The sequence below is a fragment of the Myripristis murdjan genome, chromosome 15 (genome assembly GCF_902150065.1).
Source record: "Myripristis murdjan chromosome 15, fMyrMur1.1, whole genome shotgun sequence".
Classification (NCBI taxonomy): domain Eukaryota; kingdom Metazoa; phylum Chordata; class Actinopteri; order Holocentriformes; family Holocentridae; genus Myripristis; species Myripristis murdjan.
The window spans coordinates 14,298,634-14,318,278 of NC_043994.1; the positions used below are offsets into that span (position 1 = coordinate 14,298,634).

The window sequence follows — 19,645 nt, forward strand, 5'->3', positions numbered from 1 at the left end:
TCCTTCAAAGAGGAAACAAGATGCATGCAGCTTGGGGGAAACCAAAAACCTTAACAGTGAAACTGAATTATGCCTTCACTACATTCAGAAATGGGATCATAACAATACAAAAGCTGAAAACATCATGCCTATTATCAAGTGAATTTGAGCAGTGTTAAATATCTGTAGAGACTTACAACAGTATATGGCTGATTCTACAATGCAGTACCAGGTGAGCTGCACAGTTATAAAATTTGCATTGGTGGAACAGCGTACCACACCATCAAATGATTGAATTAAGAAAGGCACAACACCACCTGGTGGCTGCTGATTGTAACACTTTTAATTTGGATTTCATTCATCATTGATGCTCAGGGAGACAAGGGACATAGGAGGCTGAAAGTAAGCAAAATTGGAAAAAAACAAAAACAAATGCATTATGCTTACAAAAAAACTTAAAACAATTCACAATATATCACTGCCATTAAAAAAGGACAACATAGACAAATAAAATATAAACCCATCGTCCCTCAATAACAGGACTAGTGCTATACAGGTTGACTGTCAACAAAAATGGAAAAGAACATGCTTTTACATTAAGGCAGGGTGTCAATGCAAACCCCCCTCTGGACTTGCAGTCTGCAAGTGGTGGTAAGACAAACAGGCAGCAATTGAATGGCTCCTGCAGGTTGAGAGAAGCCTTGCATTTAACAAGAGGAACAAGGACCACACCTGTGTACAAGAACTCAGGCACTGGTCAAAGCACAAAACAGGAACATGTGGGTGGCCGAGGACTGCGTGCCAACCATGGAAGTGTTGTGTTATGGTGCCATCACAACAGCAGAAATCTGTATGGCTGGAGATCTGTGGTTCAGATCTGGTTCTGACTCCATTTAAGGATCCAAACTGAGTGGTTCAGGCAGGATCTTCAGTTAGTGCAGTTTTCAGACGTCTGAAAAGCAAAAGACAATACTGATTCAAAATAATGCTCCTTAAATACAGCACATAATGCATGAAGAAGGTATAACACGTGATAGCTGATTGACTGTATTACTACACATCTTATAACTAATTCACATCTGCTTTATCGGCAGGTTAAAACTGTGTACAAGACATCTTGTCATCATGGAAGACCCTGCTTCCAGATTCCAGGAGGGAAAATGCTGAGGGCAATAATAAGTCTAATGACTCTAATGAGTCATGAGCTCTAATGTATGAGTGAAACACAAGTTACATGAAACAATAAACATTCTGTATTTTTTTTTTTTTAACTCCAAGCTCTATGTCCTCAGCTTCAAAATGTAAAAATACCTGACCTGCTCTTATTGTTTAACACAAAGTAAACAAATGTGCTACAATTGCAGAACAGAGGTTTATATAATCCCAATCAATATTTGATGTACTGAGATGATGAGAGGAAGTGGCCAAGTTCAACAACAACTCAAATGAGCACAGCACTGTCATAATGATATGAGAATCATATAACATGATAAGAATATGATATAAGAAAGTAAAAATCCATATGAATACAGCTTTGAAAAATACTCTGAACTGATCATCTCAGACGTTTACGTCCCAATCCCACAAAACAATGTAAATAACAGATGGATTGAATTACTATGGGCTTTCAACTGTCCTTTTGGCATGGCATTTACACTGGATTTTGGCATTAATACAGGCTGTTACAGGGACATCCATCCAACATCTAAACATTTGCTGGGTTTTAAGTTTTTAAAAATCCCTAGAACAAAGGCCCTATTCACACCTGGCAATAAAATGCGTCTTGGGTGAGCTGATCACAAGTGGACAACTCTGAGTACAGGTGTGAATGCAGCCAAGATGAATTAAGATTTGATTGGTCAGACTACATTTAGAGGCGTTCTGGGCCACATGTGGCCACACTCTTTCAGTGTCCTGAGTGTTAATTTGTGTTTCCTAGTACAGAGACAACATTTTTTACCTTTTGGGTAGTCATTTTAGCTTGGTTAAGACAGGGTTAAGGTTAGGATTAGACATAACTTTGTTATGGCTAACATGAGAGACAGGCTGTAGAGAATGAATTTAAGTCACTTAGAAATGCTGTTGCTGTACTAGGACATGCAAACTTGTGTCCTGTGCCACACTGAGGGATCCCCTACTCAACTGACGTCCTCTGTGTAATGAAAGGTACGTACTAATTTATGCGCCAGCAGCATCCCATTAAAGAGCAGAACAAACAGTAGAAACAACAGGCAAAATCAATTCTCGTGGATGGAGTCGCTTTGATTTTGCCTGCCTCTTTGCAAACATCATCATCTTCTTTTAATTTCCGGCAGACCAGGTACAGGAAGTGCATTGCTGCCTACATTTAAAAATAATAATGCATTTGGTCAAACAAATGGAGGTGATGTGTCTTTGCATATAGAGTGTGGACATCTTTGCCAGAGGTATGATTATTATTGCACTCTGTGTGATGCAGTATAATGCCAATAAGTGACCACATGAACAATAATTTTGCCATTTCATAGAAATCATGCATAAGTTAAATTTATTTCCTGATTCCTGATTCAGCATCAGTTTTTCTTTTTAAGATTCACAACTAATGTTTGGGAAATCTGATCCTCGATCTGTGTTTAGAGGGAAAGACATTAAAAAACATATCTCAAGTATCCCACCACATGTTGCAGAGTCCAACTCGTTGCCACCCTTAATTTTCTTCAAATTAAGATAATTTCAAGGCCCCGGCACAATAGTTTAATAATAGCAACATTGAGTAGGAAAGTGTAAAAAGATCAAAAAGCAGTCACTGGAGGTGCATGTGGAGATGTATTCTAATGCCAGGTGTGAACTGAGCTGTCCACCCAAGACGCATGTTAACGCCAGGTGTAAATAGGGCATGGAGCCAGAATTAAAATTCCCCTTCCCCATGCTAATGACTCCAAAAAACAAATAAACAAAATAAAAGAATAATAATCTATCCCGAGCAGTGAAAATTGAGGCAGTCTGGCAGCCTTTCTGTACCTTGAGTGAGTCAGAGGCTTTCCGCAGCTCTTTGATGACTGACGACAGGGCCTCTGGGTTGATGCCCTGCTCACACAGTCGCACACAGATGGACAGAGACTCCATATCCAAGCCAGTGTTTAACAGTCTGGAGATCTCCAACAGCACTATCACAGGAAAAGGAAGACAAATTAAAAACAAGTCATCCAGTGACAGCAGAACAAAATGTTAAAGGGAATGGATTTTGAAACAAAAAAGAGGTGTGGGTTTCTCTTTAGTTGTTTAAAATATTGTTTGCTGACTGACTGACAGGATGAATGAATGAATGAATGAGAGGTAAAGATATACCTGGAAAAGGTGAAGTGTATTCATCATATGATCAAAAAATTTTAAACATCAGACTACTGTGATAGAAACAAGATCAAAACACTTGATATTCTCACAATCTCGGATTCTCAAAGTTTGAACTGAGTGTTTTGAGAAACTTATACCAACAAGGTAACAGTAAGGGTTAGCCAAAAAGCTAGATCACAGAGATACATGGCCAAATTTCTCAAAAATGCGAGTCAGCTAGGTAACTTGGCTCAGTGTTTACTGCTTTTAAAAAATACATATATTTACCGTCCATCGTCTCCCGGACCGCGTTCATGTTTGCGTTTGCCGCACTTGCCATGGTGTCGATGACCCTTCACACTGAATGGTGTCAATTAGCCAGCGGAGGCTAGGCTAGCTAACGTTAGCCTCCTCGCGAGACTTGAGAGGGTCGCTAACTCAATATGGTGAGGTATTTCAGCAGTCCAAACATACTACTTTCATGGCTTCATGTACATTCTCAAAAAGTCAATACTGTTTTACGAACGGAAATGCACTAAACGTTAGACTACACAGGCTAGCAGCTAGCAGGCTACACCACCACCAACACAGCTGTTAGAGGAAGTGACGACACAACGCTTCCATTGGTTCCCGAGCACTTCCTGTAAGTTTCCTATTGGCTAGCGAGCCTTGTGGGGAAATTGAAATAAATAGACGTTTGAACCTCACTGCTTGGTCTTCAGTGAAACTCGCTTTAGCAGTGTGCTTAAAGCCTTGGGTTGCTTAAAACGGTGAGTATCAATGATAAAAAAATTACATATGTGCATTTCCATCTCGCTTTTTAAATTATTGTTGGTACTGGTAACCAGAGAGTAAGAAGGAACGTGTCTGCTAACGTTATTGTGCTGTTTGTTTGTGCCAAGCAACGTTGGAAAACAGAGAAACTGTGATGTTAACTTGGTTTATTCAGCTAACGGCTTCATATATGCCGAAATGTACTTTCTTGTTGGGTATCAGTGGGATTAGCCAGATTATATTTGAATATCCTGTGTGGACTAAGTTATGAGGAACTTTTTTGTTGCCAGCACAGATGGGGGATCGAGTGGAGCTGCAGATCACACCAGAGACTCCAGGCAGGCCCTCCATAAGGAACCCCTTTGAGAGTCCCACTGACTACCACCGTCTCCATGAGCCCCTGGTGCCCAGCCCCTCTGTCTTCAAGTCCAAGCCCTGCAAAGCTGTAGGTTTGAACACCTGTCTGTGACACACACACCACATGCAAAATGCACAGTTTTGAGACATAGGAATTAGGGGTTAAAGTTACCTGACTGTGAGTGTTCATTACATTTTTAACTGGTTGATGAAGAGAGCAGTGTTACAAACACATCCGCTGTATGAGAGCCATACTATCACTCACTCAGCTGATGAATTAATGATGATACCGAAAGTATTTTTATGTTGTTTTTTTTTAAATAGTCTAAGCAGCACTTTTGCCTTTGAAAGAATGTTTGTTGAATTCATGTTGTTATCAAGTCTGAATGAAAAAAAGTTATTTTTGCAAAGGAAACAAAATACAGAGAACATTGGGAATGGTGTTTTTTTTCTCTGTGACCAAAAAAACACACCACACCGAACTGTGGGTTTGTCGAACCGTTGTACACCTAATGGGAATAGATACATGGTCACACAACTTTTTGTGCAAATGTTTGTATTCTTCCCACCAGAATGACTTTACTGAAGGTGATATTTTGTCTTCCTGCTACCACCTCATCTCCTCTCTTTTCCCCCAGACTCCAGTTAAGTTTAACTGGTCCATTGATGAGATGGCCAGTCTGCTGCCAGTGCACATAGACCCAGAAGACATACAACGACAATCCTTTTACCTCAGCAAGACAAGGTGTGTATAGTGGTGTCTAGATCAGCTGTTGTGCATCTGCAATGCAAGCTGCATTTAACTGCATGAATTTATATCCAAGCTCATGCGATGCTGTCATTTCTCCCTTCATTAGCTTGTATGTAGTATGTATAGTTCATGTGCGTGAAAACTGAAATTTCCTGGGAAGGGAAAAATGCAGTGGTTTACTTGACTATACATTGTTTAATGTATAAAATCTGAATTAAAAAACAGTGGCATTGATAGAATGTGATCCTTTTTTTCCTCTCCCAAACATCCAGGATAGATTCTGATATTGAGGAGAAGCGGCAGAATGCTATTGAAGAGGTATGTTGATGATGATAAGGAGAGAAAAGTCAAATGTGTCGATTGCACTTAACATCATACATGATTGTTCATGTCATTTGTCTGTCCTCCATTTAAGTTTTTCACCAAAGGAGCCATAGTCCCCTCTCCCTGGGCGGCCCCAGACATCCGGAAAGCCTCTCAGATTTCTAAGAAAAGTGAGCACTCCCACTATTTTCAAAATATGGTTGTTATGTTACTTTAAACTTTTCAAATGCCTTAATTTGTCTTAATTTGTTAATACTTTACTCAAGCATTTCACATTTATGTATTGTTTGTTGTGTCCTTGCATTTTCCTTGCAGAGTCAATATCACCATTAATAACTGAGGAGCCAGAAAAACTCACTGGTTCGTATATTGTTTAAGAGAATTGAGGCAAATAGCACATCATTCTCTGCTTTGACCTCCACTAGGTAGTAACTTGTTTGCTTCTCTTGGTATGTTCGTCTTGCAGTTGCATGTCAGACAACCCTTTCACTACCTGTGACTTTTGATTTGGAGAAAATACTAGGTACGTCTTGACTAAATACCCATATCATCCAAGCCAGACAGTATATCCTGATGCAGTATTCTACCAGTAAGGCCATGATGTGCCCATTAGACCATTTCTTTCCTCTCACCAGGGGAATATTACTGCTGCGAGGAGGTGTGTGAGGCTGTTCAGGAGAGCCTTAGCTCCTCCTCTCTCAGACGAAAACTCTTCCTCGATGGTCAAGGCAGCATCAGTAGTGGCTCTGACAACTCCAGCCCGCCGAGCCCAGAGAGAGAGCCGTCTAGGGAGCAGAAGCTGTCGCTGGGCCGGGGAGGAAAGGGAGCTGTGGGAGGAGGTGAAAGCACAGAGGGAGAAGTTTTTCCCTCCATCTGCTCCTCCCCTTTGTCATGTGGCATTACAACTCAGACCCCCTCTACGGTGAGTGGAGTAGTGCAAACTGTTTAAAAATAGCAAAGCAAAAAACAGTAAATTAATTTGACAAAGACACTTTACTGCAGTTTTTAGCTCAGATACATTGTTGGCTGTGAACGTTCGAGTTGATTAGTTGATCAACACATTATACTCTCCATACCATAGGGTCAGTTCTCTTCGAGTCCCATCCAGCATGGTCGTTTCCGTGACTGCAGCCTGGGCAGCATCACCAGTCCTCTGGTCCCCGACAGGTCGTCTCCTGCTGGCCTCCTGTCCCCTACGCTTTCTCCTATTGGTGCACAATCAGCACACACGCCCCAAGGCTCAGGTAGACTATTTGCTGTGTTGTTATACTGTATCAAAATATGTAATATAATGTATAGTGTTTATTTTAAAAAAGGCTGAATTGGTTAAAATGTTATGTATTTTAATTTTTTGTAAAAGATCATAAACGACAGTACACAGATAATTATATTTGCTTTCTCTCCTCTGCTAAATTTGAAATCTGTGTTTTGCCTCTCCTTTCCTTAGCTGAGAGGAAGCAGCTGAGCTTTTTGACTCCAGACGATGTCCCTCTAGACCTGAATGTCACCTCCTGCACTGAGAGCCCATTTGTCGAGGGCTGCTCTCCAATCCGTAGCTATTCCCCGCACCACCTCAGTTGCCACAGCGAACCCCAGCACAGTGCCAGGCCCAAGCCCAGGCCCAGGGTTCGATGCTGGGCCTCACCTCCCCTCATTTCCCCAATCCTTAACCCTAAGCTCCAGGACTGTCAGGAGCTTGAGGACCATTCCCCCTCAAACTCTCTCCCCTCTATGGAGTTAGACCTGTCTCCCTCCCCAGCGCAGGACATTCACCCCATTAATGCTGAGTCACACCAGTGTCTGAATGGCCTTGGTGAGGGAGCTGGCTTGAAGCCTCTGGAACCTGTAAAAATGGAGGAAGGGACAGAGACTTTGATGAATGGGAGGTTAGAGAACATTATTGAAGATGAGGAAGAGGAGGAGCCTGAGGGGCTGTCAGCTCAGTTGACCAGCTCTCGGATGGTGAATGTGTCAGTTGCTGATTTCTCTCAGATATCAGTGTCTCTTCTGGCTGAGGGAAGCAGCATACGCTACGACTCCAGCATGCAGGTACGTGCGAGGGTTGTCTGCTTTTTGTTTTAATGGCATGTTTTTTCAACAGCTATCACAAAGTACGTTCCAAATAGGGCTGGGAGATATGGACAAAATCAGATATCAAATTGTGGGGATTACTGGTGGTGGATTTAAGACAGTCAAGAGTTTTTCGATCAGAAGTCCTTAATATGGATATAATTACCAAACAGGTAGAGGCAGGTAATAGAACAGCTAGAACAGGATGCATCCCTTTACCGTAATGTAGCCTTTAAAACCAGGAAAAGACAACACTTATGCTATATCACAATATTACGATACCCCTAATCCCAGATGACATCTAGTCTCGTATCACAATATTGACATGTCAATACACCGCCCAGTCTTTTCTCTAAAACAAATGCAGCACTCACAATAGGAAACAAGGATAGAATAGGAAATGTCACTGTATTTTTATACCCTTGAATTTGTATAGAATGTCATGACTGTGTGTATGTGTATTTAGAATTTTACATCACTCTTAATGGGAGCATTTGACTTATTTAGTTGCTGTCAAATGAAGCCGTCCATGGTGCAAAAACCACATGCCCACATGATGTCATAACATAAAGAGTGACTCTTTGTTTTAACTTGTTGTTGGTTAATGACTAAGGTGTATGTGTGTGCGTGTGTTTGTGTGTATCCAGGTGGACAGTGGATACAACACTACCTCAGCGGGCGCTGCCAGTCTTATAGATGGCTTCAGTTCAGACTGTCACAGCAAGGAGTCCTTCAGTTCAAACCTTGCAGAAGAGCCCTTCCCCTTCACTAGGCACACTAAAGTTAAGGTACTATACCCCTTACACTGAAACCGGACTATGTCTTTGTACCTAATATATAACACTTATTTGCAGACACCAGTATAATACACATACACAGATACTTTAAAGAAGGAGTATGCAGTTTCAAAGGTTCCCTTGTAATGATGTGGTAAAGAATAATGAATGCCATTCACTTCTCAAAAAATGACTTAGAAATGCCTCAGGAATTCAGAACAACTCTTTTACCCCATCATAACCCAAAATATAGGAGCATTTAAAAATACAGTGGTTATGTTTTTGATAACGTTAGACATCAAAACATGAGATCTGAGACAGGCATTTAAAAGTGCCATGTTATTTCCATGGTTTATCTGTGTTAGCATGAACCTGAGTTTTATTCTTCCTCAGCCTCATCCTTAACATTAATAAACAAACTGGTATACCTTCCCTTTAGAAACTGTATAGCCTATAGCCTATAGCTATATATCTGCCCTTAGGGTACCATGCACATATTCACACATTTACATCTTAAACAAATCAAATATGTTTTTAAATCACATTTTAATGCAGAATTTTAAAATAAATTTCCTTTCATCTTCCAGGCATTTTATCCTCATCACTGACTGATCTGATTGGTGCATTTACAGAGAAGCCTCTTCCAGTTGAACTGTAATGAAATGAAATGAAATACAAGTTTACACAATGTTGGAAGCGTTCATATGGAGATCAGTTGGTTCACACTGTTGTGCTGTGGTACAGGGGTTACATGTGGTTGTTCCTGACTTTGGGGAGTTGGCTCAGAGCTGCTATCTCCACTGGCTAAGGTTTTGGCTCGTGGACACTATTTTTCACTCTCCAGTTTTGGGAGATTCTCAGCGTCACTAAAGCTTTTTGACTAAAGAAACAATGCTCAACCTTGGGGTTGGAGACATGGACAAAATCAAATATCAATATTTTTGAATGAATACTGCTGTTGATATTGTAATGTTATCGTAGGGATGACTATTGGTGCTTTCACAAAATAATTACACAATGACTTTTTAGATAAACAGTCATTAGTAATGGAGAGATAATGACCAACCAGTTAGAGGCGAATAATAGAACAGCTAGGACAGTCTAAAGAGTTTACAAAATTACATCCTTTTACTGTAATGCAGTCTTTAAAACCAGGATAAGACAACACTTGTGCAGTATCACGATAGTGCGATATCTAAAACCCCAGAGGATATTTAGTGTTATATCAGGATACCAATATATTGATATCTTTATCACGGTTGTAGCTCAACCAGGTGTCATCACTGTTTACAAGAGCTGGGTTTGCCCACAGCTCTGATCTTATTACCATTATAAACCAATGAAAAATGATCTTATATCAAAATTTATTTTGTAACCTGAGGCCAGTTCACCAGAATAGGGAAGATAAAATTTTATGTCATTATGTCTGCACTGAACCCTGCACAATAACCTCCTTGAATGCTGTATTTGTGACATTTAACTTTATTCATTTGGTGCTGACATGAACAAGGGACTGATAAATCCTGACTTTCAACTCTTAGCAAATTTGTACTATACTTATGCTTTTTTTCCCCTCAAAATGTTTATCATGACAATGAATCCAGCCTGTACACTACTGGTGTGTTTTTTTTTTAACTTAATTGAACAAATGACTTTTAATGGTTGAAATTCAAATTATTTTTAGGTATTGATGATTACAATATTTATTCTTGTGGAACCACACTGAATGCCGCTAGTTAATTAAAAGCTGACAATGAGCCATATGTATAGCTTTTTCAAATTGTATGTTTGGGCTGCAACATTGTCACATTAAATCTACCTGAACTTGTTGTCTGGCAGTTTGCTTCTCAGCTGGGTCTTTCTACAGTGTTTTGTGAGTGTGTCTACTGTGTAAACAACTGATGAGATTAAATTTTGAATCCATGCTGTTTAAAGTAACATCTGAAGTAAACAGCGCAGCATCTGTTGGTGTTATGTATTGCCCTTTATGCACCTAATTCCATTTCTGCTTCATACTAGGTTGGGAAAACACACAGAGCACCTTTGTTAAAAATCAAAATGAAACTCTTTAATGGTTGAGTCGCCCACTACACTGTTAAATATCACAAGTCACACTGCATTTATGTTAGGCACTTCCCGCACCCTGTTCATGCCTACGAACAAATATGTATTTAAATTCATGCAAAATGACTAGTGCAGGACCAGGGTAGTGAGTGTGAGACTGGAGAGAATGGCAGTGTACTTTCACTGTGTCAGAACTAGTAAAAAAAATACACATAACAGCTCTAAGTAAAACAGTGTGCTAATGCATCAATAAGACATGGTCTCATTCTTCAAGATGACACTGCTGGTGCGATTGAAATGCTGCACTGCTTTCTGTGTCAGCGGTCAAGTTTAGGTTTCTTCGGCTGTGGTTCAACCTCTGGGGCTGGAACACTCACACCAGGAATCTGAAATAATACCAAACAGAAATAGTAAATGCAAATGGAAAGCCATTTTGGTTAACTTGTTGTATTGAGACCTAAGCTAAGTAAAAATGTGTTAGCCTTCTACATGCAATCTTAAAGATACATAGCTGATACCACTATGACAAACTAGAAGTAGAAAACAGACTAAAATAGCAACAATTAAAGATGTAAAGCACTCCCTAATCATGTAACACTGATTTGTTCCCACAGCAAAATCCACATTACACTACTAAATCCAGTCTGTCCTTACCACGGGTTCAAGCAGGGCCATTCGGATCTTCTGGTGCTGAATATTGGAGTCGTCCAGGCTGATTGTCACGTTCACCTTGTCAAACATGTGGAAGGTGTGCTGCTCTACTGTCAGACTGGGGACCTGGAGGGGAGTACACATGCAAGAGGAACAAGTTCTTCTTAACAGAGGTTTTAATTAAGTTAATCATCATACCCCCCCCAAAAAACAACCTCTGGGTTACTAAAACACAACTTATTGGTCTATGATCACAGTGGCTTATTAATGAAGTGTTAATGAGTTGCATGAAGGGCATATACCTCTTCATCAAATCTGAGGTTTACGCCAGTCTTGCCCTTGCCGTCAAAGAAAACAGTTCCTTCGAGGCCGAACTTGGGGATGAGGACGATGATTGCGTTCTTCCTGACAAAGAGGATGAATCCCTCCTCATTCAGGATGCCTCGGTTCTTGAAGAACAACTGGGAAGAGAGAGTGTGTGTGTGTGTGTTACAGTCAGTTAAGAACATGTGTTTGGCAGGAGACAATGAGCTATTGGGTGAACCTGTTTTTTGTAAGTCTTAAAACCAAATGTTCATGAAGATAGGAAAATGAGGACATTTTACTGATTTGCACTTTGAAAGGGATCATTTCAGGTCAGGGATTTAAATTAGTGGTCACCCAATATGGGGTTTTCAATGGCTAATGCCAATATTGGCCATTGAAAATTCTAATATATGATATGATAAAATATATTAACTTAATAATAACATATACAACACAAAATCACTTCAGTGAAACTTAAATGAACATTTATTTAACAGTTATTGTCTGCTTTGTCTTACTGCATAGGTAGATCTACACTCTGTCCACAATAGACTTATTTTAAATTTAAAAAATGAATCAACTACATAAATGTCCACAGGTAACAAAAAAAAGGCTGATGACAGTTATCTCAAAATGCCAGATATTGGCCCGATGAATGATTAATTGGTTTATCTCTAGTTTAAATTATAATCTTGAGATGCTTACAAAGAGCAGACCCCAAAACAACGTATGCATGTGTTTACCTGTGTGTGGAAGGCCACAGAGGCCCTCTGCGCATACTGAGCCATCTTGTGTCTGTAGTTGAGGTTGTTGCACAGGGCAGACTGCTTGTGTTTGTCCATCAGGTCTGGGTAAGTGCTGTCTGCTCCTATGGCAACTGCCAACAGACGGTGTACTATGATGTCCGAGTACCTGTAGAGGGATTGAAGAGAGGATGGGTGGGGTGAGGAAGATGACGAAGAGTGTCGTGGAAAGATAGGGAAATTGGAGAGGCAGAAGAAAGACAAGGAAGTCAACGTTTGGATGGCAGTGACAAGAGACAGACAGAAGTAGATGAATGTCCATAACCCAAGCTCAAAGTCAAGATGCATAATTGATATAATCTACACAGAATGTGGGATTCCATACCTCCTAATAGGTGACGTGAAATGGGTGTAAATCGACGAGGCAAGACCATAGTGGTGGAAGTCGCTGTCCATGCCTGAGCAGAAATACACAGCCTGCATCATGCAGCGAGTGGCCAGGATGCGCAGAAGTGTGTTGAAGTAAGAGAAACCGTCCACCTTGGCCACATCGAGGGAGTCTGCCAATGCCTTGGCCGAATCCGTGTGGATCTCCAGGCCCTAAAAAGGCATGGAAAGAACAACGTTAATATGTATTTATACTTGAAGAAATAACTGGGAGAGAAATGTTTTTTTTTTCTTTTTTCTTTCTTATTTGAACACTGAGTCACTTGGATGCCAAAACCTATCATTAAAAGTTAACTGACCTTTTACCCTAGACTTACCTTTCAATGTTATATCCATAATATCCTGTCGATGAGTCACTGGAAAAAACACTAACATTAGGTCGCTGCCTGAGTATTAGCACTTTGGACTGTGCTTTTTATGCATGCAGTGAATGTCCTTATCCAGAGACACTTACAATAAGTGGACAGCGATGTGCTTCGCTCGTTCCTGAATTTGCCTTCTCTTATCTCCATAAACACCTCCAATGCTTTCTCACATTTACAAAATACATACTGCTTTTATCTAATTTCTGTGTGCACTCAGCTATTATTTCTCTGGTATGTAGCAGCTAAACAAGTCCAAGGCTGAGTTAATATTGAGATGCTTTTTTGCAAAAGCCCAGGACATGGTGTACATCTAATTCCCAGTTAAATGCTAATTTCCTCCAGGTTTACTTTCTTTGTATGGTGTGATGAACCAATTTGATATTTTGATATTTGCCGGAAACCGTGCCATGAGAAGGTGACACATACTGTCACAAAGCAAAAAATAAAAGTATTTTGTCATTTACTGGCAAAACCCCTGATGAATGCTAATTTTTGGACATGATTTCCCTTAATTAACAGTGAGCAGGAATGAAGTCAGCTCAATAAACAAGCAAATGACATGGACACAAAAGCACTTCTGGTCCATCTCCACCCACCTTGGACTTGGCAGCCTTGATGAGGATGTCGTAGTTCGAGGGAGGCGGTGCCGGGTGCTTCCTCAGCAGGGCGCACTCTGAGAATTCATCGTAGATCTTCTGCGCGACTGAAATGTTGGCCAGCAACATGAACTCCTCCACCATGGAGTTGGTCTCCCTAATATCCAAGAGATGACTTTGTTTTATTTCTATCCAAAACTTGGTATGACAGAGTTAGAGAGAGAAAAACGTATTGTTTGCAGCTACAAGAGACTTGTTTTTTTGTCTCATGACGACTTGTAACCAAGAACAATAGAGCTTTAAACATGCATAAAACATGAAATATTTTTGAGAAGGGAGTATACAGGAGGATACGTACATGAGTTCTTTGGTCTGGAGATCGATGGGGTCGTGGGTTTCACTGTCTATGTGGAAGCGCACCTCCAAGGATGACAATGTCAGTGCACTGGAATAAACCAAATACAGCAAAAAAAAAAAGGTTAAATACAACATATGTACCAGTTTCTCTTGATATGTAACAGCCATTTGAACTGTATGTGTTGACCTCACTGAGCTGTTTTCTATGCTCATTTTTTCCTTACTCCTCCCCAACATGCTTCTGAGCTGTATTTTCATTTACCAGTCTACTAGGGCGATTTTTTTTTTCGCATTTCATGGGCAACTGAAACCTAAACTAAACCAATTAAAAACACAAAGTGTGGCATCACTTTCCATAGGGTTATAATACATTTGGTATCCTGAATGCTCCTGCTCCCAAGCCCTTACCCGTTCTCTATCCTCCGCCTCTTGAGGATCTTGGCCAGTTTGTTGAGGCCTCGCAGGCTCTTGGTGATGTCATCATTCATGGAGGTGTCGTCAATTCTCATCTGAGCTTCAGCGTAGGTCAGAGACGCCTGGGATAAATCAGAGCCAAGAGAAGAGATGATGTCAAATATTCCTTATCTACCTACGACTCTACCAGGGAGCTGTAGTGAGTGGCCAGATACATCAGCAGGGTATTAAGCAGCTACAAATGCAGGATGAAGCGTATTTTATTATACCTTGGAGTTAATGACACTTTTTGTAAACCGGGTCTTTAGAATCTCAGCATTGTGATTCATCTCCCAGATACACGAGAAAGCCATCCTGGTGAGGTAAGCACAATCAGAGACAAATATCTTACCCAGAGGCACTGCATTCAATTTTCATCAACTGTAATGGCATGAGGAGCAATAGATTTTTTTAAACTGATGTTTTAGCAATGTAAATTCATTAAAACGAGCAGCTATATACATCTTTTTTAATCTAAGAAACATTTAAGGAACAGAATAAGACACTGAGGATTGTATCTGTGTGTGTGTGTGTGTGTGTGTGTGCCAACTCCTCACCTCTCCACATTGGACCGCAGAGAGCACAGATTGGAGCTGAGCAGTTCAGGAACCATGTCTATTCTCTGGTGGACACAACAGCAAACACAACATGTAACTTGCTTTATTTCAGCTTCTGTTTTTTAAGGTTAAAATATCAACTGTTGACCAAATTCAGTACTGAACTCTTTAAAAGGAAGCACAGTGAGGATATAATTATGCTGTTGCAATGACCAAAACTTCAGCACTACTCTATTAGCACTGTATTCTACAAACATTTGACGTTTAACACTTACAAGAAGAAAAATATGGAGCCATTTGGCTTACAGAGCCAAAGAGATTAAATTAAAAACAGATTATTATTATTTTTTTCTTTTTTGTTGTGACATTGTAACGCCACATGGTTGGATATTAAAGTTAGTACTGGTATATAAGTTATATGTTAAACTAAAGATAGGAGAGTGCTTGTGCCTGTTTCTCCTCACCCTGCCACACAAGTAGACAGTGGTGCCACGGTTGGCAGCTTCTTTGTCGAGAGCGTTGCCAGGTCTGATGAAGTGACTGACATCGGCGATGTGGACGCCCACCTACGGCAAACAAACAGGGACAAACTGAGAAAGACTCACAGGAAATACACATAAAGTAATAAATTACACCTGTACAAATTAATCGTGTGTGTGTGTGTGTGTGTCTGCATGCACCTCAAAGTTTCCATTGTCCAGCTCTCTGCAGTGCAAGGCGTCGTCTATGTCAGTACATCCTGGAGGATCCACACTACACACTGTCAGCTGCCTCAGGTCCTCTCTCTTCACCATGTCCTGCCACACACACACATGTGTACACTTCCAAATATTGGCTAATAGCAACAGCAAGGCTTCACACCAAAAATTTGACTGCAATAACCAAGTGCATTAAGCTACAATATTTGAAAAAATACCCCTACCAAAACAGTACGCATTAACACCACCTACATTAGAGCAGCCATTATTACTGGCTAGTGTCTCTTTGGAAGTAGTGTAGTTAGGAGTGGGACAATAAATAATTCAGTGATTCCCAGCCCGAGTGGTTACCTCTGGTGTGATGGTCCAGGGCATCTTGGGAAGGAAACTGAGCACAGCCTGAGAGAAGGCCTGGTGAGGGACGTCATGCTCCAGCAGCAGCACCTCTGTCTCCGTCTCCTTGTCCCCTGCACTGCCCAGACTGCGCACAAAATGACCCTGAGAGCAGAGCAAAAACACAGTGTGAGAGAGAGTAAACACAGAGCAAATCCTCTGCATACACACACCCAGTTGTTTGATGAGTGAGCCTCAAAGAAAAATATGGAAAGACATGATGGGTTCAATTATCTGTCGTGACTATCTGGAGACGTTACACTCACATTTGGGTATCTGGAGTGTTTGGGCCAGCCGTCAATGGCCACCATGATCCTCTGGCCTGCCAATGTGGACGCCTGACGTGTCTCGATACGGATGCGTGGGATGCGGCGGTCTGCTGGGGTGAATAGGTGCCGGGTTGACTAAAGAAGGAAAAAATAAAAAGTGGAGCAGATTGAGAGGGTCAAAGTAGCTAGGAAAGACCAGTTGTGGCAGATAGTTTGTACTGAATCTTGTATCCAAAGGTTTATTTCACAAGTAATGCAATAAAATGCCTTCCCCAACACAACAACAAAGTCTATAGAAAACATGTGTGTGGCAAAGAATGTAAGAGACGCCTCTGCATCGATCAGTAGCAACAGTTACACTTGTGTGGGAGACAAAACTGGATGGGATGAGCAGCCTTACCTCTTTGATCTGGGAGACATTGAGCATGCCACAGAATGGCCTCCAGTTCCTTTTGATGATTCCCACCACTTTGCCTGTGGGCTTCCTGGCTGCTTCAGCTGCTACAATCTTCAGCTGGTCACAAAAATACGAACACAGCGGACATTAATACGGCCTTAAAAAAGAAAAAGGCAGCATAGTTGCCATTCTGTCTTTCAAAAGAGAACCGGCCATACCAACTACATAGGTTGTACTTTTTCAAGTAACACAACACATATGTTCTTCAACACATATGCTTTGTTCACATACAAAGCTACGTAGCACTTCTACCTGATTATATTGTGTTTAAGGGAGAAGAAATTGTCGAACTGCAAGCAAACACAAAATAAAAGCCTCGCTCTCCTTTCTGTACATTAAACACTCACCGCTTTCTCCTCCCATCTTCTTCCTCATTTGTCTCATCATCCTTTGGCACACCATCGTCCTGTAGCACCACCGAGGAGGGCGCCACCCACTGATCCCGCGGCAGCAGCTGCACAGCGACCACGTCCTGGTGTACCGCCCTGTTCAGGTTCTGAAGGCCCTGCAGGATGATCTGAGAAAGCGGACAGAGAACGGTTACAGTAAAAAGTGGATATGAACACATTTCCCTAAAAGTTATATCACTGCCAGAAGATTTAGATTCCGCAATACACAACAGCAAAACACCTCGGTGCTGTCTTCCCCCTCTCCCTGGACAAAGACCGTGGCCTCCAGGTAGTTGTCCCTGCTGGCCCTGAAGGTGCCCTGGAGGAAGGTGCCACTCTTGATGCCCGCTTGGATCCTGGACAGAGGCAAGTGCTCTGGGAACAACACCTTGCTGCTGCTGATCTCATTCTGAACAGCAGCACAAGAAAGCAACGGGTGTAGAATTAAAAGCACAGATTTAGATTCTTGATACTAAAGGTAGTGTTCATCCATTTACTTACTGCACTAAACGGCAGAGGAGCATGCCAGTGTTTACCTGCTCGTTGTTGCTCAGCGCCAGGCGATCCACAAGCTCAGGGTTGGCTATCAGACTTTTTATGTACTCCTCACCTAGAGAAGAAATACATAGATATGTTTGAAAATGTGGCAAATACAGACAAAGCACTGACACTTTGCCACACACTGCGGCATGTCGACTTACATCTGTACACTAACAGGCCGCTCTCTTCCGCCTTCGCCTTGTTCCCTTGGTCGTTGGTGATGAGAACCACCCGCAGCCCCTCTGCCTCTGCCTCGGGTGTCTTCAGGTGCTGGCTGTACCACTTGGCGGCCACGCGGATGGCGCGATCATTGCGGTCGTTGGCACTCTCCCCCGGCTCACGCTCTATGAATGTCTCTCTGGAAGAACGTTAATGTGATAGTGCTGTTTCAGTGAAGAATGGCAACACTGGGGAAAGTGGAGGATGAATACTAGGGCAGGGAGGATATGGTTATCTCCTGATTCAATAATATCAGGGTGCCAATTCAATATTCAGATTCAGATATTTTTAATGGATATTTTTAATTATGGAGAGGCGCAGAGGACAGTATTGCAATTCGATATTATGACTTATTGCATTATTTGTTTTTTGAATTCTCCTCTAGCTTGTGGATGTAAAGTTTCATGAGGCTATGATTATCCTAAAGGTTAAAAAAATGGTCTCACTACAACGAAATGGCTACTATGGGAGCTAACATCATCACACATTAATAAAATTAGGTTCATTGAATCCACAAGAGTCTCAGCTTTCCAGTCAGACCCAATTGATGCAACTCGAAGACTATCTAGGCCCCAGTCTGCACAAATACACCATTTTAAAAGACGTCAAATTAACACACTGGTACTGCATGCAAGTAAGGGCATGGGATTTGCATAAGGTGAGTATGTCTGCAAAGGAGAGACCCGTGGGTACCACAGAACCCATTTTCATTGAGGTCAAAGGTCAATGGACCCCTTTGAAAATGCCAGTTTTTCCCTCGCCAAAATTTAGCCTAACTTTGAAGCCCTATTTCGTCCCCTTGCTGGAATCACATAGACGCTAGACGACCTAAGGAATCAAACCAAGATTCCTTAGGTCCTGTAAACCCATCTCACCTGTGGTGCTCGTTGGTAAAGGTGTAAAAGTGTTTCTCTTTGTCGTGGATGAGGTCCTTCAGGCGCTTGTAGACTGGAGCGCTGCGGTGCCTGACCTCCTGCATGACAGTCTGCAGGATGATCACGTTACGGATCACAGGGTCCTCCAACACATCTATCTACAGGACGCATGAGCACAACACACAGGTTTACAGGGAGTGACAAGGGTTCAAAACCAGAAATGATGGCTGAGTGAAGCTGGGTCAAGTAATGATGTCCTTCTGTAAGCTGCGACAGATATATAATACACCAGATTTTCAGTGCTGCTAGTTAATATGATTACACAGACACACCCACAAAGCAGGGATCATCCAAACGCGCGTTGTCTTTATGAGTGCAGCTTCATACAAGCAGTGATCGACCCAGCAGAAACTACACAACAGCTGTTATAGTTGACATTACCTGGTGCAGGACCACATTCGTGTCAGGGACCAAGTAATGCGGGAAGGGACACAGGTTGCTCTCAATGCACGCATCTCTCTGCAGCACCGTGGACTCCTGTTTGCACTCGGAGCAAACTTCGCTCCCGCACCAGATATCATCTCTCAAATAGTGTTCACGCACTATTTTCATCACACCGCCCGAGCGGGTCTTCTTCACGAATGTTTTAGACTTCAACATAACGGCAGCAAAGACCTCGACACCGTGAATTATGATGTTTTTAACCCTACCATTTGATGATCATTCGCACAACTGGCTCACTAGCTAGCTACACATGTGTAACCAACCAGCTCGTGTAGCGGGGCGACGAAAACTTTCCCAGAGTTTTGAGTAAATAGTGACAACAAAACCCTGTTTTCTGACATACAGTTTTACACCCAGCTCCAGTCTTTAACACTCCCTGATAAAACACTCCTAAATAGCATGAAAGCAATTATTTAAGA

General features: G+C 41.7%; 3 protein-coding genes across 4 annotated transcripts; 1 reads left to right on the forward strand and 2 right to left on the reverse strand.

Annotated features, from left to right (window-relative positions):
* Nucleotides 1-300: 300 nt before the first annotated feature.
* mzt1 (mitotic spindle organizing protein 1) lies at nt 301-3,929 on the reverse strand. Its single transcript, XM_030070024.1, has 3 exons — nt 3,580-3,929; nt 2,980-3,125; nt 301-931 (listed from the first exon to the last, which is right to left on the reverse strand). The coding sequence occupies exons 1-3, from the start codon at nt 3,629-3,631 to the stop codon at nt 908-910; spliced, it is 222 nt and encodes a 73-aa protein (XP_029925884.1). The 5' UTR covers nt 3,632-3,929; the 3' UTR covers nt 301-907.
* Nucleotides 3,930-3,965: 36 nt separating this feature from the next.
* On the forward strand, nt 3,966-10,172 carry bora (bora aurora kinase A activator). 2 transcript variants are annotated; one of them, XM_030070021.1, is made up of 12 exons: nt 3,966-4,061; nt 4,361-4,510; nt 5,061-5,167; nt 5,446-5,491; nt 5,589-5,667; nt 5,813-5,857; nt 5,964-6,020; nt 6,133-6,419; nt 6,579-6,741; nt 6,945-7,546; nt 8,215-8,355; nt 8,931-10,172. In XM_030070021.1, exons 2-12 carry the CDS (start codon nt 4,361-4,363, stop codon nt 8,949-8,951), a joined length of 1,698 nt encoding a protein of 565 aa, XP_029925881.1. In that variant the 5' UTR covers nt 3,966-4,061; the 3' UTR covers nt 8,952-10,172. The 2 variants fall into 2 exon arrangements, with proteins under 2 accessions (XP_029925881.1, XP_029925882.1); XM_030070022.1 differs by having other exon boundaries at nt 4,018-4,061; nt 4,356-4,510.
* Nucleotides 10,173-10,389: 217 nt separating this feature from the next.
* On the reverse strand, nt 10,390-19,640 carry dis3 (DIS3 exosome endoribonuclease and 3'-5' exoribonuclease). Its single transcript, XM_030070025.1, is given in 21 exon segments — nt 10,390-10,793; nt 11,062-11,184; nt 11,361-11,519; nt 12,108-12,276; nt 12,493-12,707; nt 13,516-13,672; nt 13,874-13,960; nt 14,281-14,408; nt 14,556-14,640; nt 14,883-14,947; nt 15,347-15,448; nt 15,563-15,679; nt 15,932-16,078; nt 16,240-16,377; nt 16,643-16,750; nt 17,034-17,216; nt 17,330-17,497; nt 17,625-17,698; nt 17,790-17,986; nt 18,723-18,880; nt 19,164-19,640. Coding segments are annotated over 21 exon segments (2,868 nt in total). The 5' UTR covers nt 19,383-19,640; the 3' UTR covers nt 10,390-10,724.
* Between the last annotated feature and the right edge of the window lie 5 nt (nt 19,641-19,645).